At 38.4% G+C, this 25,817-nt stretch overlaps 2 protein-coding genes across 2 annotated transcripts in view; both read right to left on the reverse strand.

Annotated features, from left to right (window-relative positions):
• Positions 1-16,960, reverse strand: part of si:ch211-266k8.4 (carabin) — an 81,735-nt gene extending 64,775 nt beyond the window's left edge. The window contains exons 1-9 of the mRNA XM_036567934.1: positions 16,740-16,960; positions 15,509-15,596; positions 15,163-15,270; positions 13,015-13,201; positions 11,597-11,722; positions 10,605-10,728; positions 9,125-9,194; positions 5,046-5,160; positions 2,510-2,627 (exon numbers count right to left, since the gene is read on the reverse strand). Of these exons, the coding sequence (XP_036423827.1) occupies positions 2,510-2,627; positions 5,046-5,160; positions 9,125-9,194; positions 10,605-10,728; positions 11,597-11,722; positions 13,015-13,201; positions 15,163-15,270; positions 15,509-15,596; positions 16,740-16,879 (1,076 nt within the window). The 5' untranslated portion in view covers positions 16,880-16,960. The remainder of the gene's footprint in view (positions 1-2,509; positions 2,628-5,045; positions 5,161-9,124; positions 9,195-10,604; positions 10,729-11,596; positions 11,723-13,014; positions 13,202-15,162; positions 15,271-15,508; positions 15,597-16,739) is intronic.
• Positions 16,961-17,646: 686 nt separating this feature from the next.
• On the reverse strand, positions 17,647-24,813 carry LOC118806505 (suppressor APC domain-containing protein 1-like). Its single transcript, XM_036567935.1, has 4 exons — positions 24,736-24,813; positions 21,179-21,295; positions 19,517-19,617; positions 17,647-17,867 (listed from the first exon to the last, which is right to left on the reverse strand). The coding sequence occupies exons 1-4, from the start codon at positions 24,811-24,813 to the stop codon at positions 17,798-17,800; spliced, it is 366 nt and encodes a 121-aa protein (XP_036423828.1). The 3' UTR covers positions 17,647-17,797.
• Between the last annotated feature and the right edge of the window lie 1,004 nt (positions 24,814-25,817).

Consider the following 25,817-nt stretch of genomic DNA (forward strand, 5'->3'; position numbering starts at 1 on the left):
AGAAAAATGGGATATATAAATTTGTTCCTTGTAGAGGATGTGTTAACTTACTGTCACATAGAAAATAAAAAAGGTCATTTGACCAGGAGTGCTCAAACTTTTGCATGCAACTGTATATAATTTAAAAAAAAACAAGAAAAAATAGGATATGGCCCTTAAAGTAATCTCAAATAGACTTGCTTACATAATTTGTGATACTATATGGAATATGTTATATATAAAAGTAAACAAACTGTTGTTACATTTATTTATTTATTTATTCATTCACTTATTTATTTATTTATTTATTTATTACCATTGTCTCACCTGTTTTTTATGCTAATGTTTAAACCCTATTCCCTATTATCTTGCTCGTGTTGCTGTTTGCTATCTGGTGTCAACCTGAGGACGATGGGTTCCCCTTTTGAGTCTTGGTTCCTCTCAAGGTTTCTTCCTCTTGCTCTTAGGAAGTTTTTCCTTGCTGCTGTCGCCATTGGTGACACTCATGGGAAGCTCGGACCCAGATTTTTCTGTAAAGCTGCTTTGTGACAATGCCTGTTGTAAAAAGCGCTATATAAATAAACTTTGACTTGGCTTGCAGAGCTAAAACATTAACAGCTATACTGAAGAATGAATACTGTCAGCACTTTTGTTCATTTTATAGACAGCCAGTCAGACAGTAAAAGAAACCACATAATTAAGTCTATTTGAGTTTATTCTGATCTGATACTGCTCTAGGCAAGTGTATGATTTAATCATGCAGTTTCCACAATGCTAACAGGTGATGTATATATTAGCTACATTAGCTCCAGCGCTCCTTCAGGGTAAAGAAGAAACCGAAACTACACCTTTAAAAAAAAATTCAGGAGCACATGATGTTCTCCAAAGGTCCAAAATCAGAACAGCTTCTTTCTTTGTGTCTTTCTTTTCTTTTCTTTCTTCGTCTCCCTCGTTGTTTTCCAGAAAACGAAGACATTTGGTCTCAGACGGCTCAATTCTCTGGCTACCGAAAGCCTCAGAGACCGAGTAACAGAGGGGAGCACTTAGGCATGACCTGTCTGGCATGGATGCAGTGCCAGCAGAGCAACGTGAAGCCTTTTCCTGATGTGTAGCGTCTTTGTAGAGGCTGGCATCTGCATGTCAATGCCACAACTACCCCCTCCCCCCCAAAACTAGAAACTAGCAAATGACTTTATTTGTGCTTACAAAAGGCTAAAGAGCCAAACAAAGCACATAGCTTGCTACATGGACGCAGTCATGCTCTCCCAACATAGTATTCAACCCAGTGGCACCAAATGCCCATCTGATTACAAGATGATCAGAAACTTTCACATGTGGTAAAGAGAAGCAGACTAAGTAAACAGAGAAAACGAATGACTGAAGTTTCTATATGGACCATACCATAACAAGGGGTACATAGGGAAAGGCCTGGCACCGTTGTCTCGGCAACGCACCCCCAGTGAATCAAAGTTTCGCACTGAAAGGACTTCACAAAAAACATGAGGGACTTTCACATGAGGGTAGGAAGTCAGATCACTCTGAAGTAAACTGAAGTCTCCAGTGCTAGTTCAGCGATTTCTGCAGGTCACCGGTCGATAAAATCCTGGCTAGGTTGCCATAGCGAGCGTTATATCAACAAAACATTTTCATGCTGACCCTGAAGTGAGCTCCCTTTTGTGTTTGATGTTTGAGTTGAACAGATGCCAAGACAGAAATCTGATAGGCTTTTCTACCAACCCCTTCAAAGAAATGCCCCTTTCTCACATGTACTCTTAACTACCGGCCATAACGCCTTAGTCGGTTCACTTTTTCTTTCAGCTTTCTGCTTAAACCAAAACAGCAGGGATGCACGAAATAAGAAATGTGGACTGATGCTGATATCTTAACACCCCAGGGCACATTACCTGTTTTGCTGATTGTGAAAATAGCTTCACATACCTTCTACAGGACACATAACCTTTGCACAGGCCATATTTTAAAAATATACAGTAATAGTACGTTACAATGTACTGAGGTGTGTTCTCTGTAGAGGACGTGTTAATGTATTTTCATTAACAACATCACAGAATTTTATTGTATCTGCTGATGCAAATACGTAAACATTTACAAAAAGTCGAAATTGGGAATGAGTCTACCTGGATTAGCACTATGGAGACGTGTATTATTTATTTCTATACAATCACAAATGTAAAATAAATAAAATGCAGTTATTTTAGCACAGTAGCCCAGCATCACCTTCACCATATGAAAATGACTTGCAAATACTAAAAACAATTTAAATGTAATGGGTTAGTCATTAAAACTGTCCCAACCAAGTTGGTGCTCTAATATAGTCTAATGGCTGAGGTTATCATAATACTCATGAGTCACAGAGCAGTACAAACGGGACCCAAATAAAGACTTTGAGACCAAGTGTGATAAACGATAGTTTTGCTACTGATAACTAAAATTAAAATACTGCTTATTGTACTTTGAAGATACTGTATCAGTGATGAGGGGGTACAGACATGGTTCAGACTGTGACACTCACACATCCACAGGCACGCGCAGCAGCACAGGCAGCACCGCTGCCTCCTCCGTCATATTCATCAGACGAGGCTCCAACAGCTGCAGGATGGTCAGTCCAGCACGAAACACTGCCAACAGACCTAGAGAGAGAGAGAGAGAGAGAGAGAGAGAAAGAGAGGGATACAGAGAGACAGAGTGTGTGTGCATGTGTGAAAGAGTGAGAGAGAGAGAGAGAGAGAGAGAGAGAGAGGAGAGAGAGAGAGAGAGAGAGAGAGAGAAAGTGAGTGAGAGACAGATAGGGAGAGAGACGATGAGAGAGTGAGTGTGAGACAGGGAGAGTGAGAGAGAGACAGGAAGAGAGAGATGAGGCAGAGTGAGTGAGTGTGAGAGAATAAGTGACCAGGAGAGAGAGAGAGAGAGAGAGAGGGACAGATGGACAGATGGGAGAGAGAGAGAGATGGGGAGGGGACAGAGAGAGAGAGAGAGAGAGAGAGAGAGAGAGAGAGAGAGAGAGAGAAGAGAGAGAGAAAGAGAGAATGGGAAAAAGGGCAAGAAAGAGAGAGAGGAAGAAAGGGACAGATGGGAGAGGGGAGATAGAGAGAGATGGGGAACAGGGGAGAGAGAGGAAACAGGGAGAGAGTTAGAAAGAGAGATAAATAGAGGGAGGCAGAGAGAGGAGAAACGAAGAAGGGGACATGGTGAGAGAGGGAAAGGGAGACACACAGTTACTCTCACAAACTGAAAATATAACTCAATTTTGACATAAACCGAACTGTAGAGACTAAAAGCAGTTTATTTCTTTGTTTCTTTCTTTTCCTTCCTTTTCAGTTTATCTCTACAGAATGGAAACGTTTGGTCTCTGACAGCTAAAATCTGTGGCAACCAAAAGCCTCAAACATCAAGGAAAGTAGAGTAAGGTCACAAGGAGAACCAAAACATAAAACAGGCCTCCTACTTGACTTATTTTCCACATTTATTTTATTAAATACTCCCAATATTCTCCCAGATTGCTTCTGAGGCCACTCTCTCTCATTCACTTTGTCTGGTAACTCCATGTGCAAAATGTTTATCTTCTTTATTCATTTCTATGGTTGAATCTCCAGTACATTACCTGCTTTGAGTGCTAAGATCTAAGCATGCAAAGGCTTGACCGCACCTGGTCAAATTAAATTTTTTGTTGATTTTCTAAGCCAAAACAAATAACACATCCTCTAGAGAGAACACACTTCTGCACGCTTTAGTGCACAATTACTGTTTATTTGCTGAATTTAATATATTGAGTGAAAGAAACATAAAATGTGACCTGTGCCAAAATATCTTGAACTCAATAAAATTAGAAACTGAAGACTAAATTTATGGAAAAAAGTCATATTTAAGTTTGTTCCATGCACTCATCTTATAGTTACTTGAACAAAACTTGTAATTTGACCAGGACTGTTCAAACTTCTGTGTACCACTGTATTTGCCAGGCTACATTTTGGCAGATCAAGTCATAAAAATCAGTGTGTGGGTCAGCATGACATTTGGCAAGCAGAGTGAGAACACAGCCATTATGCCAAGCATAACTCAAGCTTTAATAAACAAAAGCTATTTAGTATTTTTTGTACTCAAAAATGAAGCACTCATGTTATCTAGATTCTTCTATTCAGCTGACGCCTGCCAGTAACATGACTTCAACTTCAGCAACATGTTTGAAAGCACTATGGCAGTAAAGCTTTGCTAGGATTGAGTGCTGAATTTCTTCAGTTTTAGCAGAGTTCTCAGACTGCTGAGCAGTAACATACAGTGAACCGAGCACAGAAAGGCTGCTGATTCAGCACTAGGCTGTAGAAGTACTATTATGAATGACCTCAGGCTCAGTGCTGATGCACAAAGTCCTTCTATTTTGGTTTTATCAGATCTTAGTGCAGCTTTTAATGCTGTTGACCACAAGATTTTAATTCAGCATCTTGAATGCTGGGTCAGCCTCTCGGGCACAGTTTTAGAATGGTTTAAATCATATTTAAGTAATGGGCAGTTTATAGTTTTACTTGAAAAACATTCATCAAAAAGATTTGCCATTTCTTGTGGAGTCCCTCAAGGTTCAGTCTTAGGGCCTTTGCTTTTCTCTTTGTACATGCTACCTCTAGGTGATGTCAATAGGAAACAGTATAAATTTTCATAGCTATGCTGAAAACACCCAGTTATACATTTATATTCCTTCTGAAGATCACAACTCTATAGACAGACTAACCAGCTATGTGTCAGATATTTCTCAGAAGATGTCGCAAAATTTTCTACAATTAAATCATGAAAAAACTGAAACAGTTCTCAGTGCTCACTTTAAGAAGCATCTAAAAATGTATCTCTTTAACTTAGCATTGAATTAAATCTCTAAGTCTTGTGGTGTTTATCTTCTAATTTGATCTGTTTCATTTTATGATTCTAAATAAATACTAATGATTTCTTGCAGAACTATGTTTTATCACCTGGCTGTACAGCACTTTGAGCTGCCACTGGCATGAAAAGTACCATATAAATAAAATTTATTATTATTATATTAATATTATTATTTATACCATGTAGCAAGAAGAGATCCCAGATAGCCAGAACGGAGTCCCAGCAGGGCAGAGCGGTGAAGAGAGTCAGGAACCACTGCATGACGAAATGGAGAGATGATACACCCAGTTTCTCCTGGAGAGAGACAGAGGGAAGAGTGGACTAGGCAGAGAAAGAGACATCGGCCAAGGGACGGGTAATTAACATTCTGTTTTATGAAGAATGTGAAAACGTAGTGTTGAAGAACGAGAATAAGAGAGCTATTACTCTGGGCAACAAGTGTTCATTTGTTTAAAAAAACAAACAAAAAAAAAAACACTAACATAAGACAATAAATACAAATAAATAACCAATACATTGTTATCTGATGTGCGGAACCATTTCCAAAGCTGTTCTCAAGAAAGTTCAGTATTTACAGTTATCATCCAACACATAATCCACAGATGGCCAATCCTGGTCCTGGAGATCTACCACCCTGCTGAGTTTAGCTTCAACCCTAACTTTAACACACCTGATCCAAGTAATGAAGGCCTTCAGGGGCATCTGAATATTAGATATTAGATCAGGTCTCCAGTGTAGATCTCCAGGACCAGGAGCACCTCTGAACTAGTTTATCTAACCAATCCTTCATTCAAATCCATGCAGTGGCTGGAGCGCAGTAAGAAAGTCAGGAACCAAACCTGTGTTCCTCTAACTGTATTCTGCTAACCGACATCTTAAAGCAGCACTATTTAAGGTTTTTTGGTTAACAGTGAAAGAAATAGCATTACTGAGTCAGGAAGAAAAAAAAAAAAACACTAAACCATGGTCTGCGTGCGCTGCTGCGAGTCACCCTGTAAAGCCTGAAGTAGTAAAATAAAAAACTCAGAGGCATCAGGTCAGATTTCACTGGCGTTTTTCAGACCACATCATATGTCTTTACATAAACGTCACATAAAGGCTCATAATGAAGGTTCAGCTTGATGTCTGAGTCTCAAATGCAAAATATTATAATGAAGAAGATATGATGACAATAGTACTTCACTCACATCAAGTTTTGACCGACTTCTCTTTTGAAGCACAGCTGATGTCGCAGAATGTTCTTCTGCGCATTGCATGCAATTACACTTTTCCACCACAGAGGGCCAAATTCCCAAATCTTTCATAGTGCAGCTTTAAAAGCTTGTTAAAAACAAAATCTTTTTACCATGTACTGAATTTATTTAGTCACTTTTACTCATTTCATCACTTATCCTTCAAGCACAGATGTGTCTTTGGAAGCACTCTGAATGCAAACATTCAAACCACATAGACAACAAAGTGAAGGCTTTCTAAAGTTAAAGGTTATCTCAAATGGAGCTGATGAGTGAAGACATATTTGGTGTCCAAAGTCTACCTCTGTAATTTTATATTGGAGCTACGAAGATAGAAGCATATATCCCACCAATTAGCACTGTGCAAACTGCATTCCTAAATCACCATAATTAGACACATTTGACCTTTGACTCTGCGGGACGTAGTATTATCTATAAAAGTCCAAATCTTTATTCACAAAGTACCAGATGTACAAGGAATTTCTATTGGTGTGGGTGTCAACATAAAATGAAATATAACAATATAACTTTTGAAAGATATACTATGAAATACTTCCAATATACAAATACACTACGAATATACAAAAATCAGACAGTTTACAAACTGTAATAGAAAGGATGTGCAATTGAGGAGAGCCCAGTTACACTCAAGTACTGAAACACATATAAACATTATGTCCAGCTAAAAGAATTAAGCTGCTAATATAAATTTAAGTATATTGCAATAAGTTAAAAGTGCATATGTGCACTGAGTAAAGTGAAACATGTTCAATTCAGAAGAATTATGGTACGTGATATACAGTGGTCATGTTCATTGCAATGTGTGTGAAAAAAAAAGTGCATGTGCAGCAGTTTAAAGCACAGGGATGTAAGAAGTGTCCTTGTTTAGAAGGATGATGACTTGGGGAAAGAAGCACTGGAGGTGACTGTTCACCTCTGAGATGGAAACCACCGGAACAGAGTGTGTCCAGGGTGCGAGGGGTCAGCCATGATTTTCCCCACCTTCTTCCTCATCCTAGATGAGTAAAGATCTTTGAGGATGGAAAGCTGACAGCTGATGAATTTCTCTGCACGTCGCACTGTTTGTTGTAGCTTACGCTTGGTGTGCGAAGATGCAGAGCCGAACCATATGGAATTGGAGGATGTGATAATGGATTCTAACAGCGCTTGTCGGTAAAGATTCTTCATAACCTCAATGCTGTGTCTGTCCCATTTGATGCTGCTAAATGGTGGTGCACAGGAATTTGTAAGACTCTGCTCTGCTGACTGTGGAGCGATGTATTTTCCAGGGGAGCCAGTAGGGTGGGTTTCTTTCTGTAATCAATGGCCATCTCCACAGTTTTTTGTGTTTAACTCCAGGTTGTTAGCTCCACACCACAATAAGAGCCGCATTACTTCCTCCCGGTAAGAGGACGACCAAGATGAGATGAGACCAACCAAGGAAGAGTCATCTGCAAACTTTATAAGTTTAGCAGAGTTTCTTTTAGGCCCAACCTTACTTCACCCCTTGCCCCTACCTCTTAGCCCTTACCCCTCCATTCTGCACGTTCACGTCTAGGGGTAGGGTATCCCAGTTTTTGAGACAGAGGCGTAGGGCGAAGTGTTAGGGCTACAAGGCCCTCCAAAATGAGTCACACTCCAAACAGAATGTTATGAGAAAAAAGGAAAAAAAAGGCAAGATGGCTGCACAAGTGACCAAAGAAACCCACAAATGTGAGAATTTTCTCTGTTAAAAATTACGATAACCATCATATTAACTTTTTCTTAATGTCATTTCAATGTATTATGGTCCTTTTCTTCATAGCAAGCATAAAAAAACGCTAGTAGCATGCTAACTAGCTAAATTTGCTGTTCCACCTTAAATGATGCAGCAGTTCTGATGCCTGAGCCACCAGAAGGTAATCCCTGCTCCATTTAAGGTGGCACGAGAAAACTTGAATAAGAAGCTGGCTAATAGCTGACTTCAGCTTCATATTACCTAAAAGTAACTAAAGCCCAGCAGTGAGGTTGCTGAGTTTTACCTTCCTCTACTATCACTGCAGACTGGCAGGGTCACCTACAGAGCAGCGCTAGTAGCTGTTAATGAAGTAATGCTCTTCTTTATTTGAGGTTTGTTCAATTTTGTAGGGAAGATTTCAAGCACTACACCTTGTATCTCAGTTCCAGGGGTCAAGGTGACAATCAAAAACAAGGGGTAGGGGTAAAAATAAGAAATGGGATTGGGAAGTGCAGTCATGGTGTGGAGAGAGTAGAGCAGAGAAGAGAGCACATAGCCATGTGGAGCACCAGTGCTGAGGCAGAGAGGATCCGAAATGTGGTTACCCACTCTGAGATACTGTCAGGACGTATTGTTATACAGGCAACGTCCATTGTTATAGATAACAGTACATCATACAGCGTCAAAAACCACATATGTAAGTCTGTTAGTGATTACTTAAGTGGAGAAGGTTTGATGTGTGTGATGATTTAAGTATGTAGTTTGTATGATGCTAACTGGTGGCTATACATTCTATTTGTTAGTGACATCAGCCTCATAGCTCCTGTGGAAAACTAACAAATGCAAATTTTGTACATCAAGCACGTCTTGCCTGATTAAGCTGGGATAAGGGGAGAAAATCACTTTAATGTCTGTGTCTGTTGGTACAGCGCGTGCTATGTTTATCTGAATGAGATGGGTGATGCTGAGCAAGCCCAGTTTTAGATGCCCTAAGAGACTGACTGAAAGCGAGCCAGTGAGAGGGTCAGACAGTGCATGCAAGGTGCTGCAGTAATGGAGCTGTTCCTCACAGTTATCATCATGAGTGCTGATCTAGAGTCATCCCCCACCCCCTTTGGGATATCCTATATTAGGAATAGGATATCCATTTCTTCAGGTTATTCGACCTTTATGTTCAAAGCTAGCCCAACAGTCATCATAGCAAAACTGTGCAATTCAACATGATTTTGCATCTTAAGCTCGTGGCTTAACCTTGTGATCGCCAAGCAGTCATGATGACAAGTAAAGTGCTATTCAGAGCCATAATTACCAGGTGTTGGAAAAGCTGTGGCTTCCGGTGCTTTAGTAACTGCTGAAATACCAGCGCCTGATGCTGGATCCTGTGGAATAAATACATCAAGCCACGTTAACACATAAAACAGGTGCTCATGACATAAAGCAGACAAGAGTAGAGTCAGTCATATGCTTAAGTTTATAAGTTTAAGCACCCCGGTCCGATTACATGTTTTGTGAAAATTAGTTAACATCCTCTACAGAGAACACACTTCTGCACATCTTAATATGATTTATTGACTATTCATGAATATTTACTATTTGTCTGTGGAATTTAACATTTTGAGAAAAGAATAAAACATGAAATGGGGCCTGTCCAAAAGTCATGTTGCATATTATATTTTGTTTTTTTTTCCAATGTGTTAAACCCAACAAATAAACAGAAATAGTGCGTGAAACTGGGCAGAAAAATGTCAGATTTAAGTTAAAAGTTAAACAAAATATAACGTAACAAAACCCACGGTTATTCACATTTTTGCATGCTACTGTATATTTAAATCAAATACACCGCCATGATTGAAGATCTACCAATAAACTGCATTTGTCAACTGTTTGAAAAGAAATTTTACAGGCAGGACATTATGGAGAGGAATTCGTGCCAGGTTAAAAAGCAATCACTACAGTGGACAAATCTGAAATAAATGCACAGATGACATTTCTTTTTCACAGTGGCATGAAGAATATGAGCCAAAATAAAAATAAATCCTCTGTTTCACTGCTACATACTACATTGCTTTACCTCTTCACTAAAAACAACACATGAGGATTTGCATTTTAGAAATAAACACTGAATTCATGTCAGAATTGAATACAATCTACTTTAAAACGTAATGAAGGCACAGCTGTATTGCTTTTCACCGTGCAGTACTTAAAAGAGATTTTCTTCACTAAAATGCAATCATGACAGTTGAAACAAGTGAAATGCAATGCACATATTACAGTACTTTTTCATGACGTGGAATATGTGCAAAAATGAAAAGCAACACCTCTACTGCACTGTTTTCATGTCGCTTGGCCTCCTTTTTATACTTCTAATGTATCTGCCTCACTGGAATTCAACCAAAACAGTGAAACGCAATGCGCACACACATATGAAAGTGCGCCAAAATGAAAAGTGAAAGATCCCTTGCACTGATTTAACGCTGTTTTAAGGACTGCAGTGCACTGTGGAAAGTAATACAGTCATGTCTTTCAAGGCAGACTGTCTTCAATTCTGACAGAATTCAGCATTTTGTTTTTAAAATGCAAATCCTCACGCACTGTTTCAGTAAAAAGGTTAAGCAGAGTGAAAACAATGCAATAGAGAATTTGTTTATTATTTCGACTCGTATTCTGCATGTCACTACGGAAAAGTAATGTCATGTGTGCACTGTATTTCACGTGCTCCCACTGTAGTGATTGCTTTTCAATCTGGCACAAATTCCTCTCCACAGCACAAACCTTACTTACAAACTTACTTCTTGACAGAGGAGTCGAACAGTTCAGACAGGTATTTGGGTTTCTCAAGTAGAACCACTAAAGCCCAAAAAGCTTCCTCCTCCCCCAGGAGCATGAGAAAAACCGCAGCAATGTAAGACATTCCTAATGAGAGAAAAACAACCAGCGTCAAACACCACTGTTCTCATAGAACTTTCAAAGAAAACTTTAAAATTGTAAATAAGCCAATTAAGACTAAGTAAGCACTTGAAGATACTGTCTAAATACTGTCTAAAACTAGTTTTGCTTATGAATGGTTTTCTACTGCCATCTTGTGGGTAAAAGTAAGGCTAAAAAGATTATATAGCAGCAAGTTCTGATATCTTTCCACAGCTGTAGATGCTTTTAAAAGACCTCCATCACAAATTAAGACAATGGACAAATATCACTGCAACTAACCAGTAATACACTATATGTCCACAAGTTTGTCCCTCTTTGCTGTAGTAACAGCCTCTACTCTTTTGTGAAGGCTTTATGCAAGAAGTTGGAACATTGCTGTGAGGATCTGATTGCATTCAGCCAAAAGAGCATTAGTGATGTCAGGTATTATCAGTGATGTTGGATCTGGATCACAAATGTCACTCCAACTCAGCCCAGAGGTGCTGGACGGAGCTCTATGCAGTTCCACTGCTCCACAGCCCAATATTATGGGCTTTATACCCCTCTAGCTGACGCTTGGCATTGCACATGGTGACCATGAGCTCATGTGCAGCTGCTCCAGAGCATCCCATTCTATTGGTCAATGCTATGGAGATTATAAAAGCTATGTGGCACATCTGAACAGCAACTGGTGCACCTTCAAATTCACTCTTTGTCAAAATTATCAATTTACCATTATCAAAAATCACTACGTTCATTCATTAGAAAGGGAATCTGGACACTTCTGGACATATAGTGCATCGGTTTATAGCGTGTAACAATAATTCATGCTGCAACATAAAAACAATTCTGAAAATAAAAGCTTGAGACTCACCTTGGCTGTACCCAATTTGAGGATTATATTTAGCATATGCTGTGAGCACTCTGAAAAGCTTGGCCTGACCCTCAATAGCTTCAGGACTGTCTCCCATTAGTGAGCGGTGCATTGGAAAAGACCTCTCTGTGAAGACACACAAGGTAATAAGATAAGAAAATTACAAGATGCAAACACAGAACCTCAACACATTTCAAAAAGGCACAGTGTACATAGCTAAACCCATATCCACTCACCCACTACATTTATCAGCCCTGTATCAAACCAATTCCAAAATCTTCCCACTTGTGCTCTAAGTGCTTACAATATCTCTACTGATTTTAATGGAGATTACTGTAACATTATAGATTCAAATGATGAAAGAAAGCTTATGTTGGTGAAACCTTAAATGAGTGAACTGAGCAGAAGTGAAATGCCTGTATCATATCTTGGTGCTTTGGTAAGGAGACTCTGCCCCCTGGTGGTTTCAGAGGGATTTTCAACCACACTGAAAACTTTCAAACCAAAACACCACAATCTCTGCCAGACCGCACCCTTCCTCTTCCAGTGATTCCGTTATGACCAAAGCTGAGTGGAACCACAGATGTTGCAGTTTTCATTCTGGCGACTATCTCATAACTTAGAACAGTTTTGGCCTTTACTATAATCATGACGAAGTCATAACGATTAAGGCCAAGTTAAAGTTGTTATACTACACTGATCCACTGTTCAGTCCAAGTTATGGGAAACTGGTCATTTTGTACCCCGACAATGCTTAGTGTGAGAGCAGCACACCGGCACTAAGAAGAGCAGCACCACTTGTGGAAAAACGGGCTACATGCCCTGCCCAAGGCCACTGCAGCAGGTAATTTCCAACCACACAAATGTAGGAAAAGTTTAGGTCTTTCTTCAACTCACGAGAAATAAAGCAGATCTCAATATTGTATCACTATTGTATCAATACTGTATTCATGAGAAAAGCATATCACCTCCTGCACTGCACTGACTGGTGAAAGATTTCTGAGATGTAGAAGAGAGCTATAAAAGAAAATGATGAGATCATTGAACTAGGAGTGGCATGAGATGAGTCAGACAGAACAGAGTTAAGCCACCTGTGAGACAATATTTGAATCCAGGTGAGAAAATCCAGGGCTGTTTCTCAACAGCTGAATTTCAGAAACAGAAGAAAATTGCAAACAGGACTTTCTTCCAGGACTTAATCATGTCCATGAGCAGTAAACATGATTAAGAAGAGACCTGATTTAGAATATTCTGTTCCTTTGTGTAGTCGATCCATGGATTCGAACCAGTGACGACCTTGTTGGCTCCCCTTTTTAAGCATTAGACTTATGGTGGCCAGAATCACTTTACTGTTACAAACTTCATCAGTTTCCTCTACACACTGTAATCTGTGAACAGTCAGCAGCATTTTAACTCACGCAAGTCCAGGGCGATCTGTCTGAAAAGAGCCACATCCATACTGGAGAAGGCTGCAGAGTGTGTATCCAGCGTCTGGCCCAAGCCCAGGTCATTTTCTTTGTCGCTCAGCGTGGTGATGGCTGAGATGATGCTGTACTCGCTAACTCCGAGATCCACCAGAGGCTTCCGGATCTCACTCAGACATGCCTGAGATGAGAAACATATGCACATATAATACAGCATTCACATTACAGAAAATACAAAAACAATCTACGGCAAAATTTTAACTCAAGTACAAATTAGGGGTGGGCGATATGGCAAAATTGTGATACTAGGAAACAGTCACTACACGCATCACAACATTTTGTTTTTCTGAGGCCTCGTGGGGCCAGACGTGATCTCAAAACCATTTTGGGGACAACTTGCCAAACTTTTGCCGCTAGACTGTGGCAAAATGCCCCCTCTAAAACCCACCCCTGAATGCCTCTAGTCCAAGCTCTTTTACCTTCAGAATACAATCGATAACACGAGCAAAACAAGCTCACAAGCAAAAGGCTGTCATTAGCTAACAGCCCAAAAACAATGGGCTAGTAGTGCCACATTTAAAAACTACCATAAATTCACACAAGGCACTGCATTTAAGTCTTTTACAGACAACCAATTACGCTTATTTTGTAATGAAACATGCTGTTAGTCAGTGTACTGTGAAATAAATTTATCACAATAAGGATAAACATCAATATATTGCCCATCCCTAACAGAAACAGAAAGGCTTTAATATAACACGGGAAAGCATATTATTAAAAAAGGTTTTGTGAAAATGTATACCCTGAACAATTCTGGTGTTTTGTGTGAAAGGCCTCTAAAGTAAAGCACAAAAAGAAAATCACTGGACTGTTCCTACTGTACTAGAAGTAGTTAAAACTGTAGTAAATACAATCATGTCTACCATCGTATAGATCTCTAGCTAATATGGAACTCATTCTTGGGTCTATTAAAGCATTTCTTAATCCTGCTTCTCACAACCCACAGCACTCCACGGTTTAACATGTTCCTTGAATCTACACACCAGATCAAGCTGGATTAAGGGCTCCATGATCAGCTGATGATCTGGATCAGGTGTGTTGAATGCAGCAGGAGCAGGATTAAGAAACTCTGGTCTATCACATCAAAAGGGGGTCTTATTATCTCCAAAATGATTTAAGCCAGGGGTGCACAACTCCAGTCCTTAAGATGTAAGCACAGTTTAGTGATTTACCTGTTCCAACACACCTGATTACACTTTTCTTTTAATTGCCAGGTTAAGTGGGTGTGTTTGAGCCGGGAAACCTCCAAACTGTGCTGGATCCCGGCCCTCCAGGACTGGAGTTGTGTACCCCCGATTTAAGCATTTCTAGAAATTCATAAGCTACCACTGAAATGCTGCTTACCACCAAAATCTTGTGAGCAGTATGTTTACATGGGAATTCCACTTAATCCTGCATTATTCATTCATTAAGATGTAAACCAACTCAAAGAGTGGTTCATTGTAGAGGAACCTACTTACCAATTTGAATTTCTTTACAGTGGTGTTGATAGTAACCAGGGGTCTACAACATAGACGTAGCCAATTGATGTACTAGCCAAAACAACCAGTGAAAAAACACGTGTCCTCTGAGTTTTTATATACAATAGTGATGATGGTAAAACAGTAGCAAATCTGAGATATAAAAAAATGATTTAAGGACTATTTTTCCTTAAAACACCCTATATATATATATATATATATATATATATATATATATATATACATATACATATATATATATATATATATATACACACACACACACATCTCCACCACTCATCAGTTTTGAGAACACATTTCAAGCCAAAGTCTAGAAACACTACACTCTTCACATGTCTGGTTCCTATCACCACCACTGTGAGCAATTCTGACAGTTCTTTAGAATGAAGCACTCTGAATGACTTTGTTTACATCTTAAATTATGCAGAAAAACAGTGGATTTGAATTTCTTACATTTGAGAAGTACATTAGAACGTCTCCCCTGTGGATCTTTGGTGTATGTACAGATTCATCTACTAGGCTGCAAAAAGCAAACAGGAAAACCATCAGATCACAGTGTTTCTGACTAGAGAGACTTAAACATCTGTCCACTGGGATGCACCTGATAGCTGAAGTCACTGGACACTCTGACAGCGTCAACGTCCAGCAGGCACTTCCACACCCGCCCTCGCAGCGCTGGAGGGATGCCAATTCGGATAAACCGCTCAATCTGAGCTCCAAGAAAAAACACATCACTCATAAGCAACACAGGAAAAGACTTTGTTTATTTAATCATAAGACAAGCCACATTTCTCACACTCCATCAAATCAATGCAGAAAATGATTAAAAACATATAAGTATCATAAGCTATATGACATGTAAATCTATGCGTGACCTGGGAAAAGTACATACTGTATGAAAATCAACAGAAGGTGTAGAGAATGATGTGTATAAATAGGGTCTATACCTGATTTCTGCAAATGAAACTGGATCCATTCCAGTAGCTCAGTAATTCACACAGCTCCTTGACTTTGAGGGCGTTTGGCTGCGGATAGCTGGAGGAAGGAGACGGGAATAGTCAGCATTTTTCCTTAAAAGACAAACTTGTTTTCCAGTTTTGTAAAGCCATGTTGTGTTCTTGCGTGAATTATATACCCCTAAATAAGACACAGGGCCAAAATCTGTGCCTTATTACCCCACTAATCTTGACTGTCACCTCACTGATCCCTTTCTTTGCCACTATACACCTTTTAACTGCTGCTGCACTCAGCACTTTAACTGCAGACACATACTTAACACGATGTAAAGGTTACAGATATGAACGTGTGTGTGTGTGTGTCTGTATGAGCGAGTGATGGTAGGATTGCATGTTTCATTTTATTTTTATTTTATTTTTTGTATTTTATTTTATATTTATTTTATTTCATTCACTACATGTAAATGTCTGTCTGATACTGTGCACTGTGAGCTCCTGTAACCAAAACCAAATTCCTTGTATGTGTAAGCAAACCTGGCCAATAAAGCTTGATTCTGATTCCGATGTTGTACTGTATTTTGTAATCATTTCAGTAAGTGCACAACACATTTTAAAAAGGTTCTTCAAGGGTTCTTTAGTAAAGGCAAGGGTTCCATTCAGAACCTCGAGTTCTATACAGAATCGTTTCATGCTTAAATGGTTCCTTGCATGGTGGAATGGTTCTTCAGATTGATGAATAATGTGTTATACAGGGTTTTATACAGAACCTTTTTGAAAATGGCTCTATATCGAGCTTGACATGGTAACAAGCAGAACCCTGTTTGGTGCTATATAAAACCATTTTCAAAAAGGTTCTCTACAGAACCTTATACAACACATTTTCCATCAGTCTAAAGAACCATTCCACCATGCAAAGAACCATTTAAGCATGAAATGGTTCTATAAGGAACGCAGAACCTTCACTAGTGAACGCTTGTCTTTTTTAAGTGTGTACAGCGGCGGTTATCACGGAAAAAAAACCGTTAAAGCGTTTTCAGGCGTTTTAGTTTGATTACAGTGCCATTTTTTGAGGAAACGTCTGCTGTAACTAATAATAAGTGTCTTATTATTGTAAAATAATAGTGTCTACGGTCACACAGCCATCTAGCTGGCATGTAAGATACGTGTTAATGCGATGTTGAAGCTTTAAAGACAGTGAAATGAGCTCCAGCGTTACGCCCACCTGTAATCATGGCATCTATGCTGCAGCTTCTTCTCTCTTTTCTTACTGAACGCAAAGCCGAACTCGTCGAAGCTCACACTGCTGCTCCTCCGCTTGGTCAAGCCTTTCGCGCTGCTGCTGCTGCTTCTTCTCCTCAACATCCTTTATTCGTAATGTTTTAGTCAGTACTGTTGTTGTTTCATATTTCTGTGTCTCTTCCATACAATGTTTGTACAAACGGTCAGTCGGCGCCTTGAATTCGCCGCCAGCTTCTTTCCAGTATGGCCGCGAACGTGGCAAGAGTTCAAAATAAAAGTCCGTGAGCTAAAGCAGAGGACAGATTTATTATTTATTATTAGCATTGCTGTTGTTGTTTTCAGAAAAAATAGCTTAATTATTGTGGAATTTTTGGATCACTCTCTAAATTTTCTTTTTTAAAAGTCTGTGGAGAACCATTTTTTTTTAAATAAGAGTTTGATGTAGATGTAAACACTGTTGAAGTACGTTTCACGACCCAGTCTACACAGCCCAAAAAAATACTGAAATATGGAAATTAAGCTGCAAAAACAGTCCGATTTGAATTCATTATTTTTGCGACGTCACGAAAACCAATGTATTCACACATATTCAGCTTATAACAGTGTAGCCCCGCCCATTCTCAATGAAGTCATAATAAGCACAGGCAACAGAAATAGAGTTCATCGGCATATTTAAGTCTTAAATGTACAGTAGGAAACCAGCTTATTTAATTCAAAGAGATAAAGAGAGGTTGGAGTGTTCATTTTAAAGTTTCACTTAAAGAAATATGTTTTATATAAAGGCAGAGTGAGAATGTATCTGTGTTTTGGGGGGGGGCAAGTAACTGCAATACACTTCAGTAATGAAAAATACACAAAGGCAATTTTTTGAGACAAACAGATGCGTCACCATTTCCATATTAACAAGTGCTACCATTATAAATCGGAGGTGTATAATTTTACTGCAAACATTTGATTGTAAGTGAAAATGACCAACATTTTAGATAACAGAATGAAGAATTAACACTTTTATGTTGATCTGGCAGTGACGTCATTGGTCCATCAAAACTGTCCATCACAGTGTCTCCTGTACAAGCTTTGGAAATTTGGTGTGCCTCGACTCCTCGGACTCCTACGGGGCAGAACAAACAATTCACTTCCCATTTACTGGTTTAAAGCATTCCTTAGACTTTTGCCTCAACAACAATGTACAGCATGGTATTATCACGTATGATTTACTCAACTATCATAATAAATTGTTTTGCCGTGAAGGTATGCCTGTATACATATGCAAAAGTTTGGACACATTTGGGTAAAATTATATATAGAAAATAATTTTCTAAGCAAAAAGAAAATAATACCACCTCAGCATGGAACAACCATCACATTTTTATCTAAGGTTTAATGCACAATTATTATTTATTTGTGTAATTTAACATAAAAAAAAACATAAAATGTGGAATACGCACAAGTTTGGAAATACTCATAGGTTTTCTGGCATGCACATCATGATTGAGATCTACCCACAGAATTTCAACAATATTTAAGTCTGGGAATGCTGAAGGCCATTCCCAAACCCTAAATTCTTTGTTTCTTGAAGTAAATAAATGCTGACATTTTAATATATGTTTTGGAACATTGTCTTGCTGTTATTTTCAAGCACTTTTTGTAGACTTCTTTTATCCCTCTATTCAAATAACATTTCCTGTGCGACTGGCTGCAACATGACCCCAAAGCATAATAGATCCATCCCCATACTTAACAGTTGGCAAGGTGTTCTTTTCATCAAATGCAGCTCCTTTTTTTCTCCAAAGATACCTTTTGTGATTATCGCCAAAGAGTTCTATTTTTGCTTCATCAGTCCACAGCACTTAATTTCAAAATGTCTTTGGTTTATGGTTTGGTTTGTTTTTTGGTTTGGTTTAAGTGTTGTGTTGTGTACTTCAAATGTTGACTTTTGCGATGAGATCACAGCTCAGGTTTCCATCTGATGACCCTTCCGTGTAGATGATGTTTGTCCAATAACACTGCACAGTACATCTTCCCATTGGCCATTGGCAGTGATGTGGGGGTTTCGCTTTGCATATCACTGCTGTGGGAACAAAACCTCCTATATCAAAAAAAAGTAACTTTACACGACAAGGAAAAACGTTCTCAACTTTTAATAGAAGTAAATGAAGAAATATTTTTATTTATATTAATATTTTATTTTGGACCATTTTTTTGGTTCGTTCATCATTTTGACACAGGACAGCTGCCTTTTTCTAATTATGTCAAAAAATGAAAAACAACAGAAATGGAGATACGAGGTTTTGTCCTGACAGCAGCAACAACTAACCAGTTTTTGCAGTTCATTGCAGTTCATTTCAAAGATTTTTCTCCATCTTCCAGATATTGTCTTGATCCTTAACTGCCATTTCATAATGACGTCTTCTCTTGCTTTGGAAGATTCAACTGTCTTTAGTCTCATAAATTCTCAATAAATTAAATTCAGCAAAATAATGGTAATTATGCATTAAAACTTGCAGAAATTTGTCATATATAACCTTGTTCTAGGCAGATGTTAACATCTTTTCACTTTCACTAAAATGAATTTGAGCATGGCTGCCCAAATTTATTGCATACAACTGTACAAGTATGTCACATATGTATGCAGTATATGCAATATTGCATAGACAGAATGTAATGTTATCTGTAAGTTATCTGCTGGGAGGAGTCTGTGTTTGTAAATCACATGGAAGTAGATCTGCTGATCACGCAGCATCATGTTAACAGTCTTACCTGAGGGCTGTCTGTGCTGGAAAGTGGGGGTCATACGTCACACTGTGCAGTGTCCTGTTTACTCCCTGCAACTGAGCCCACAGAGCTGCAGGGCTTAGGCCCTAAGACAGCAGAACAACCATATACATCACACACAAGAACATCTTTTTATGGGAACAAACCATGTACCAATCTTTTTTGTTGTAAAATAGCCTATATACTATATTTTGGCAAAACCAAATAATGAGTGCATACTTTACTGAATGTTATTATGACTGATTTAAATTCATTTTAAAATTCCAAAATCAGTTCGATGAATCACACAAGGAGGGCAGAACAGCCTAAACCCTATCAAGTGTTACTTCTGTGAAATTATCATTCTAGCATAATTAAAGTATTTTTAAATACCTAAACACAAAAGTAGCAGCTCAGAAAACTACTACTAAGTAGTATGAATAGAACTGCACTGGTCCACTCAGCATCTATCAGCACAGAACTGAAGTGTGTCAGACTCTGTTCTTCTATTTCTGTCTTGTTGGTCTAGAACAGGGGTCGGCCACCCAAATGCTAAGAAGAGCCATTTTGTCCTTTCAAAAATCAAACCACCTTGGGAGTCACAACACTTTATGTCCATTTTACCATTTTGACTGTATGTGTCTCAGTATGTGCTAATGTCCTAGTATAGGCTAATTTAATATAAACAAAAAACGTAGACTTATTTTGCTCTGCTTTAAGCTTTAGCTCAGCTATAGCTGCTTTTCTCACATCTCTGGCAGGAAATTTTTCCAAAAGTACCATAGTTTCTTGTAAAATGTCTCTCAACATTAGATTTTTATGAGGCTGAAGTCGCTTCTCATTCACCAGCTTCTTGTTCAAATTTTCCCGTTCCACCTTAAATGCTGCAGCAGGCACCATTTAAGGTGGAACAAGAAAAATTGAATGAGAAGTTGACTTCAGCTTCGTGACTTTCCAGTGTTTGACAGTTTCGCTCTGCAGGTTAAACATATCAGGAAACCAGCTGGAGTGATTATAAAGGCAAATAAGTCCAAATTATCTATGCTCATCTTAAATCTTTCTCTTTGTCTTTTTGTTAGCCACTAGCCAGGTGAGACTGTTGTCTGTGTTGCTATGGTGACCAGCAGTCTGTACACCAACCTTCAGGGTTAAAGGGTGAATTAGCAGTTTTACATTAACTCCAGCATTTTAGACCATTTATTGTTAAAACTGTGTTGAACGATCAGCAGAGCTTTATTTTACTGTGAAGGAGGATTATTTTATTTTTACCTAAAAATCTAATTCAGCTGTGGAGCCACAAGAGGGCAGTAAATGCCTCATGTTGCCGTCCCCTGGTCTAAAATAAAATGCTGGAGCTCAAAAGTCAGAATTATGACCAATTACAAAGCAATACAGATGCTGCCACCAATGCAATAGAATAAAATTAAGCATTAAAAAGGAAGTAGGAATTAATTGTTTATAACCAAAATGTAAAAAGTAGTAAAAATATTCCTTTCTTCACAAAAATATACTGAAGTAAATATGAAAGATTTACTCAAACGTACTAATCCATTACAATTTTGTGTGTAACTGCATAAATGTAACTGGTTACTACCCACCTCTGTGAATCACCACCTTCAGAGCAATGAAACATTGATGCATTAATGCACCTTATAAACCCCTACTGACCCACGGTTGCTTGTTTTGCTCCATTTTATAGCACAGCCAGGCCCGGGCCTGCTCCAGAGCCTGCAGACCCATCCACAGAGAGTCCCTCTCCCTCTCCAGCTCCTGCAGTTTCTTCACCTGTCAGCAGAACAAGAAATAATCATTATAGTCCCCTCATAGGAGCTCAGATCAATGTTTGGCAGGGATGGGCAATATGAGAAATTTTATTTTGGATTCAATTTCAACACCGATATCCAGTTACCAGTTCTGAAACTTTTAAATGTGTTTTTGTGCATGTAAAGAAGGGTGGATTTACTGATTCTAAGGCTCTGCACTGTCAGAAAAACAGGTACTGGGCAGATACATCAAGACACAAGCGATGTGACTGTATCCTCAAAGGTTCAACAATGGTTTTAAGGTCCAACTGTGCATCTTAAGTAAGTTTTTCCAGGGAAAAGGTACATATTTATACCTTTTCATAACCTCATGTTTTAAAACAGATGTATAAAATAAAAAGGCTGGAGACAAAACAAGGTATGTGGAGTCACTTAAGATGCAATTATGTTCCCTGACTAAGGGTACTGAAGATGTACCTTTGAGGGTACCATCCAGTGACAAGAGAGGTCCTGCCCAGTGTCAGTTTAGTACCTTCTTTTTCTGAGTGTGTAGGCAAAAGATGGAAATTGGGCCCCCAGATTCACATTATTTTATTATTTTGGGCTCTGGACTTCTGAGTGGAACAACCATCTACACAAAAAATGATATCTTGGTAAGTGAAATCATCTTAAACGTTGATGATTTTGAGACTGTAAATTTAACGATTATTTAATGTAATTCTAGATATTTTTGCTTAAGTAGTTTCATGAAGTAAAATTAAATAAAATTATTAAGCAACAAACTTTTTGCTTTCCTCAATCTTTTGGCATTTGTCTGCTGTACTTGAATGGTTTTCCCTCCCAACACCCAGAAAATCACCCCAAAGAACCTGTAGATCATGTGTAAGGCTTCAGTCCTTGCAGGCCAAAACACTGCAGACTTCAGCACACTGCCTCATTAAACACACCTAATTCAGCTCATCAGCTAATTAGCAAGGCCCTTCATGGACTGAATTCAGAACGTTAGATGAGGATAAATACTATACACTGTGCACTGTTACTCTCTGCAGCACTTTGGCCTGGATTTTTGGAGAGCGGTAGGAAGGAAATGAACAATCACTTGTTTTTTTTTAGTAAGTAGTAAGTAAGTAGTAAAGTTTATTTATATAGCGCTTTTTACAACAGGTGTTGTCACAAAGCAGCTTTACAAGGAAATGAGCATTACAAAAAGAAATCCGGGTCCGAGCCCCCATGAGCGTCGCCAGTGGTGACAGTGGCAAGGAAAAACTCCCTAGGAAACAGGAAGAACCCTTGAGAGGAACCAAGACTCAGAAGGGGAACCCATCCTCCTCTGGTCGACACCAGATAGTAAACATTGTCAGTATAAAGTATTGTAGTACAAAAACAGGGAAAGAGGTGGAGCAAACAATTAATTTGAATAGTTTAGTTCATGCAGCAGCAGCAGCATCAGTGGGGTCAGGTTGTGAGGGTGAGGTTTGCATGGCGAGCAGTGGCACCCGATCAAGGCAGAAGAGGCAGCAGCATCAGAACGCACAAGATGGGCAGCTGTTCAACTCGGCAAAGGAAAGAAAGGAAAAACACACAGAGTCAGTTCTGCAATGGGTGATTGATTAATTTGATTAGTTTAAATGATTGATTAGTTCAAATGAATAATTTTGATTTTACTTTTATAGCATCAGACACTGTCAATTTAATTTGACGAACAGACACTCAAGTTTACTGCTTTTAGAAAACACATCAATATTTTCACATAAGAATTGATTCTCAAAAGTAAATGATGATTGGAGGTATCGAAGGTTCAATATTGTTCTGTCCACCACTCCACCATTCATGACCAACATTCTCAGGCAGAAGAATTCACAGCATTCTCCTAGGAAGGGAAAGATGGCACGCTTCTTCTCTTCCTCTTTTGCTATGTCCTGTACTTGCTGAGGTGAGAAGAGCAGCTTGAACCCACTTGAATAAAAGTATTTTCACTTCTGTGAAACAATGAGTCCAGTAGAAGCACCTTTCCAAAAGAACTACTTTAAGTAATTATTAATCTAAAGTCTGTTCTTCTATTTTTTCTCTTTTTCAAACACTGTTGGTTTCAAACAGATGATGAATGTCCAAAGTCAGACATGTGATGAATCACAAAGCAGTACAGACACGGTCACCAACAATGTTAAATGCAATAAAACAATTAGTAACTAAATATGCAGGACTTATGCACAAATCCTACACTTTTATCTTGTATTTGATTTCTTCCTTTTATGGTCAACTTACAAAAATGGTCATAATTCATTTCTACATAACAATTTTTTCCAACATGTCTTTATCCTTTGGAATTAAACAGGCTTGTTACTGATAAATGAGCCCTGTTCTGATTGACTGCCCTGTATTGTGCCTTGTTTAAAAAGCCAGGGGCTTAACTGCTGTCGGCTGAGCAGGTGAGCATATGTAAATCATAAAACTGGCTTTTTTATAGCTTAGTTTCCATTAATGAACTGTATGGACGTTTTGAAGCTTTAACAATATGTACATTTTACTTCAACCCGCAAATTAGATTTTCTGTTGATATGGGCCCTTTAACTGTACCTGAATAATTGAACAGTTTCCCACAGATGAGTACAAGTAGTAAATTCCTAGTAAACAAATTGTATTTCATTAATAATAGTAACAGAAGAGTACATGTAAGTAGTTATTACCCACTCTTGATGTCTCCTGTAATATTCTCTAAGCCAATATATTACATGTAATAAGATACTCTTCTTTAGGCCACTTCTGTAATTCCACTTCTTTCATTACAAATAATGAAAACCCTAAACATTTCAAACAAAATAGAAATGCATATTTCTCAGTACCCAGATCAGATCTCTCATGAGTTTAAAATAAGCCAGTTTTAAGTTTTTTTATTTATTTCTTTATTTATGGTAATGGCTGATGAGTGAGCTGAATAAAAATAGATTGTGTAGAACTTTCTTATGGACGTGGGAAGTACAGACACCCTCTAGAAGCCTGGTAGGAATTTTGCAGTGGGCTGTGATAGTTGACATGAGGGGAGTATGATGAAGCAAAACTCATTTATAGACTACAAGCTAGACTTGTAATCAGTAAACGTGAAGTCAATAATGTCATTTCAATACCAGACCAGGTTAATGTATCAACATGACCACCTTTCCCAACTTTTCTCACTCACAAAAAGTGCCAGTTTAACTTTACAACCAGATAATAAGCAACACCTTGCCCATAGTTAAAGACAGATAAACAGAGACACATTTAGTACGTGCACTATGGGCAGTAAGCACTGGTAAGCGACTATGTCTATGTACAGGAGAAAATGAAGCTTTCAGCAATGTGCTCAGGCTACATGATAGGAAGATCAGGTTAGATTCACATCAAAGTAAGAATTCACAACAGGCTTTTAGAAGTCTCCATAGTATCTTAATGACTTAAAACGTAACAGTAAACAGAAGGACTAACCCAGAGGAAGAATCGCAAGGCATCCAGGCTGTTGATGCTGCTCCGTAGAGGGACCACGACCACTGTGTAGGACGCCATGAAAAGTGTCAGCAACAGACGGAGATTTGGAAAAGGTTAAGAGAGAAAAATGAAAATCACCATTCTCAGCTTAACCCACACCCCGGCAGGGCATGTGATGAAGGAAAGGGATGAGAGAGAAGGAGAGAAAGATTTCAAGAGAGTGAGAGGTCAGACCAGTGAGACAGTGATACTAATGAGGTTTCAGGAGACCACAGCCAGTCTGAGCTGACGTTTTTGTGACATATTTAGTAAGAATTATACATATATATATATACACACATATATATATATATATATATATATATATATATATACACATACATATATATATATCTATATACACATACATATATATATATCTATATATATATATATATATATATAAATTAATCACTGTTATCTGAAGAAAACCTTGTATCTCCATTTTTGACATTTTTCAGTTTTTGACAATTTGAAAATACCTGTTACCCTTTATATTGTATGTAAATTTCATGATGAACAGACTAAAAGAAATGATTTAAAATGACTTAGAAAAAAGTCTGGTTCCATTGACTTACATTAAAAGTAAAGAACGGTTTGTTATCATTTAGTTATCATTTTGGAGATAAATATAAAGAAGTAAACCTTTACAAAAACTAAACCTTTATAGGAATTTATTGGAAAAAAACGTTTATTGGAAAAAAACAGCCTTAAACACTGGAAATCTTCCTTTCAGCACTGCAACAAGAAACATTCCTTGGCTTCTCCAAAACAAGCCACAAACCTATGCCTATTAAACATACACACGTGCTACTGTAACATTACCAAGACAGAAATATTCTGAAAGAGGTAGCAAATGCTACTATACTGTGAACTGTTCCTAAATGAATGCAAAACAACTGCTATTTGATATAATAACCGAAAAGTCAACATAGACATTTAAAGGGGAATTTCTGCATTATTCAGTCTTTGAAATGTATACAAATCATTTGATGAGAAACGGTTCATTGTAGGGAAACTTACCGACGCGGATCAGTAAGTGT

Source organism: Colossoma macropomum, unplaced genomic scaffold (assembly GCF_904425465.1).
Source record: "Colossoma macropomum unplaced genomic scaffold, Colossoma_macropomum, whole genome shotgun sequence".
NCBI classification, from domain to species: domain Eukaryota; kingdom Metazoa; phylum Chordata; class Actinopteri; order Characiformes; family Serrasalmidae; genus Colossoma; species Colossoma macropomum.

Bases quoted from the DNA above. Each gene is read 5' to 3' on its own strand.
- LOC118806505 (XM_036567935.1), bottom strand. From the start codon at position 24,813: ATGGCGTCCTACACAGTGGTCGTGGTCCCTCTACGGAGCAGCATCAAC. The intron at 19,618-21,178 runs GTCAGTAGGGGT...CTGCTGTCTTAG, and splicing joins AGCAAAACAAGCAACCGTGG to GGCCTAAGCCCTGCAGCTCT. The intron at 17,868-19,516 runs GTAAGACTGTTA...TCTGCCCCGTAG, and splicing joins CCAGCACAGACAGCCCTCAG to GAGTCCGAGGAGTCGAGGCA.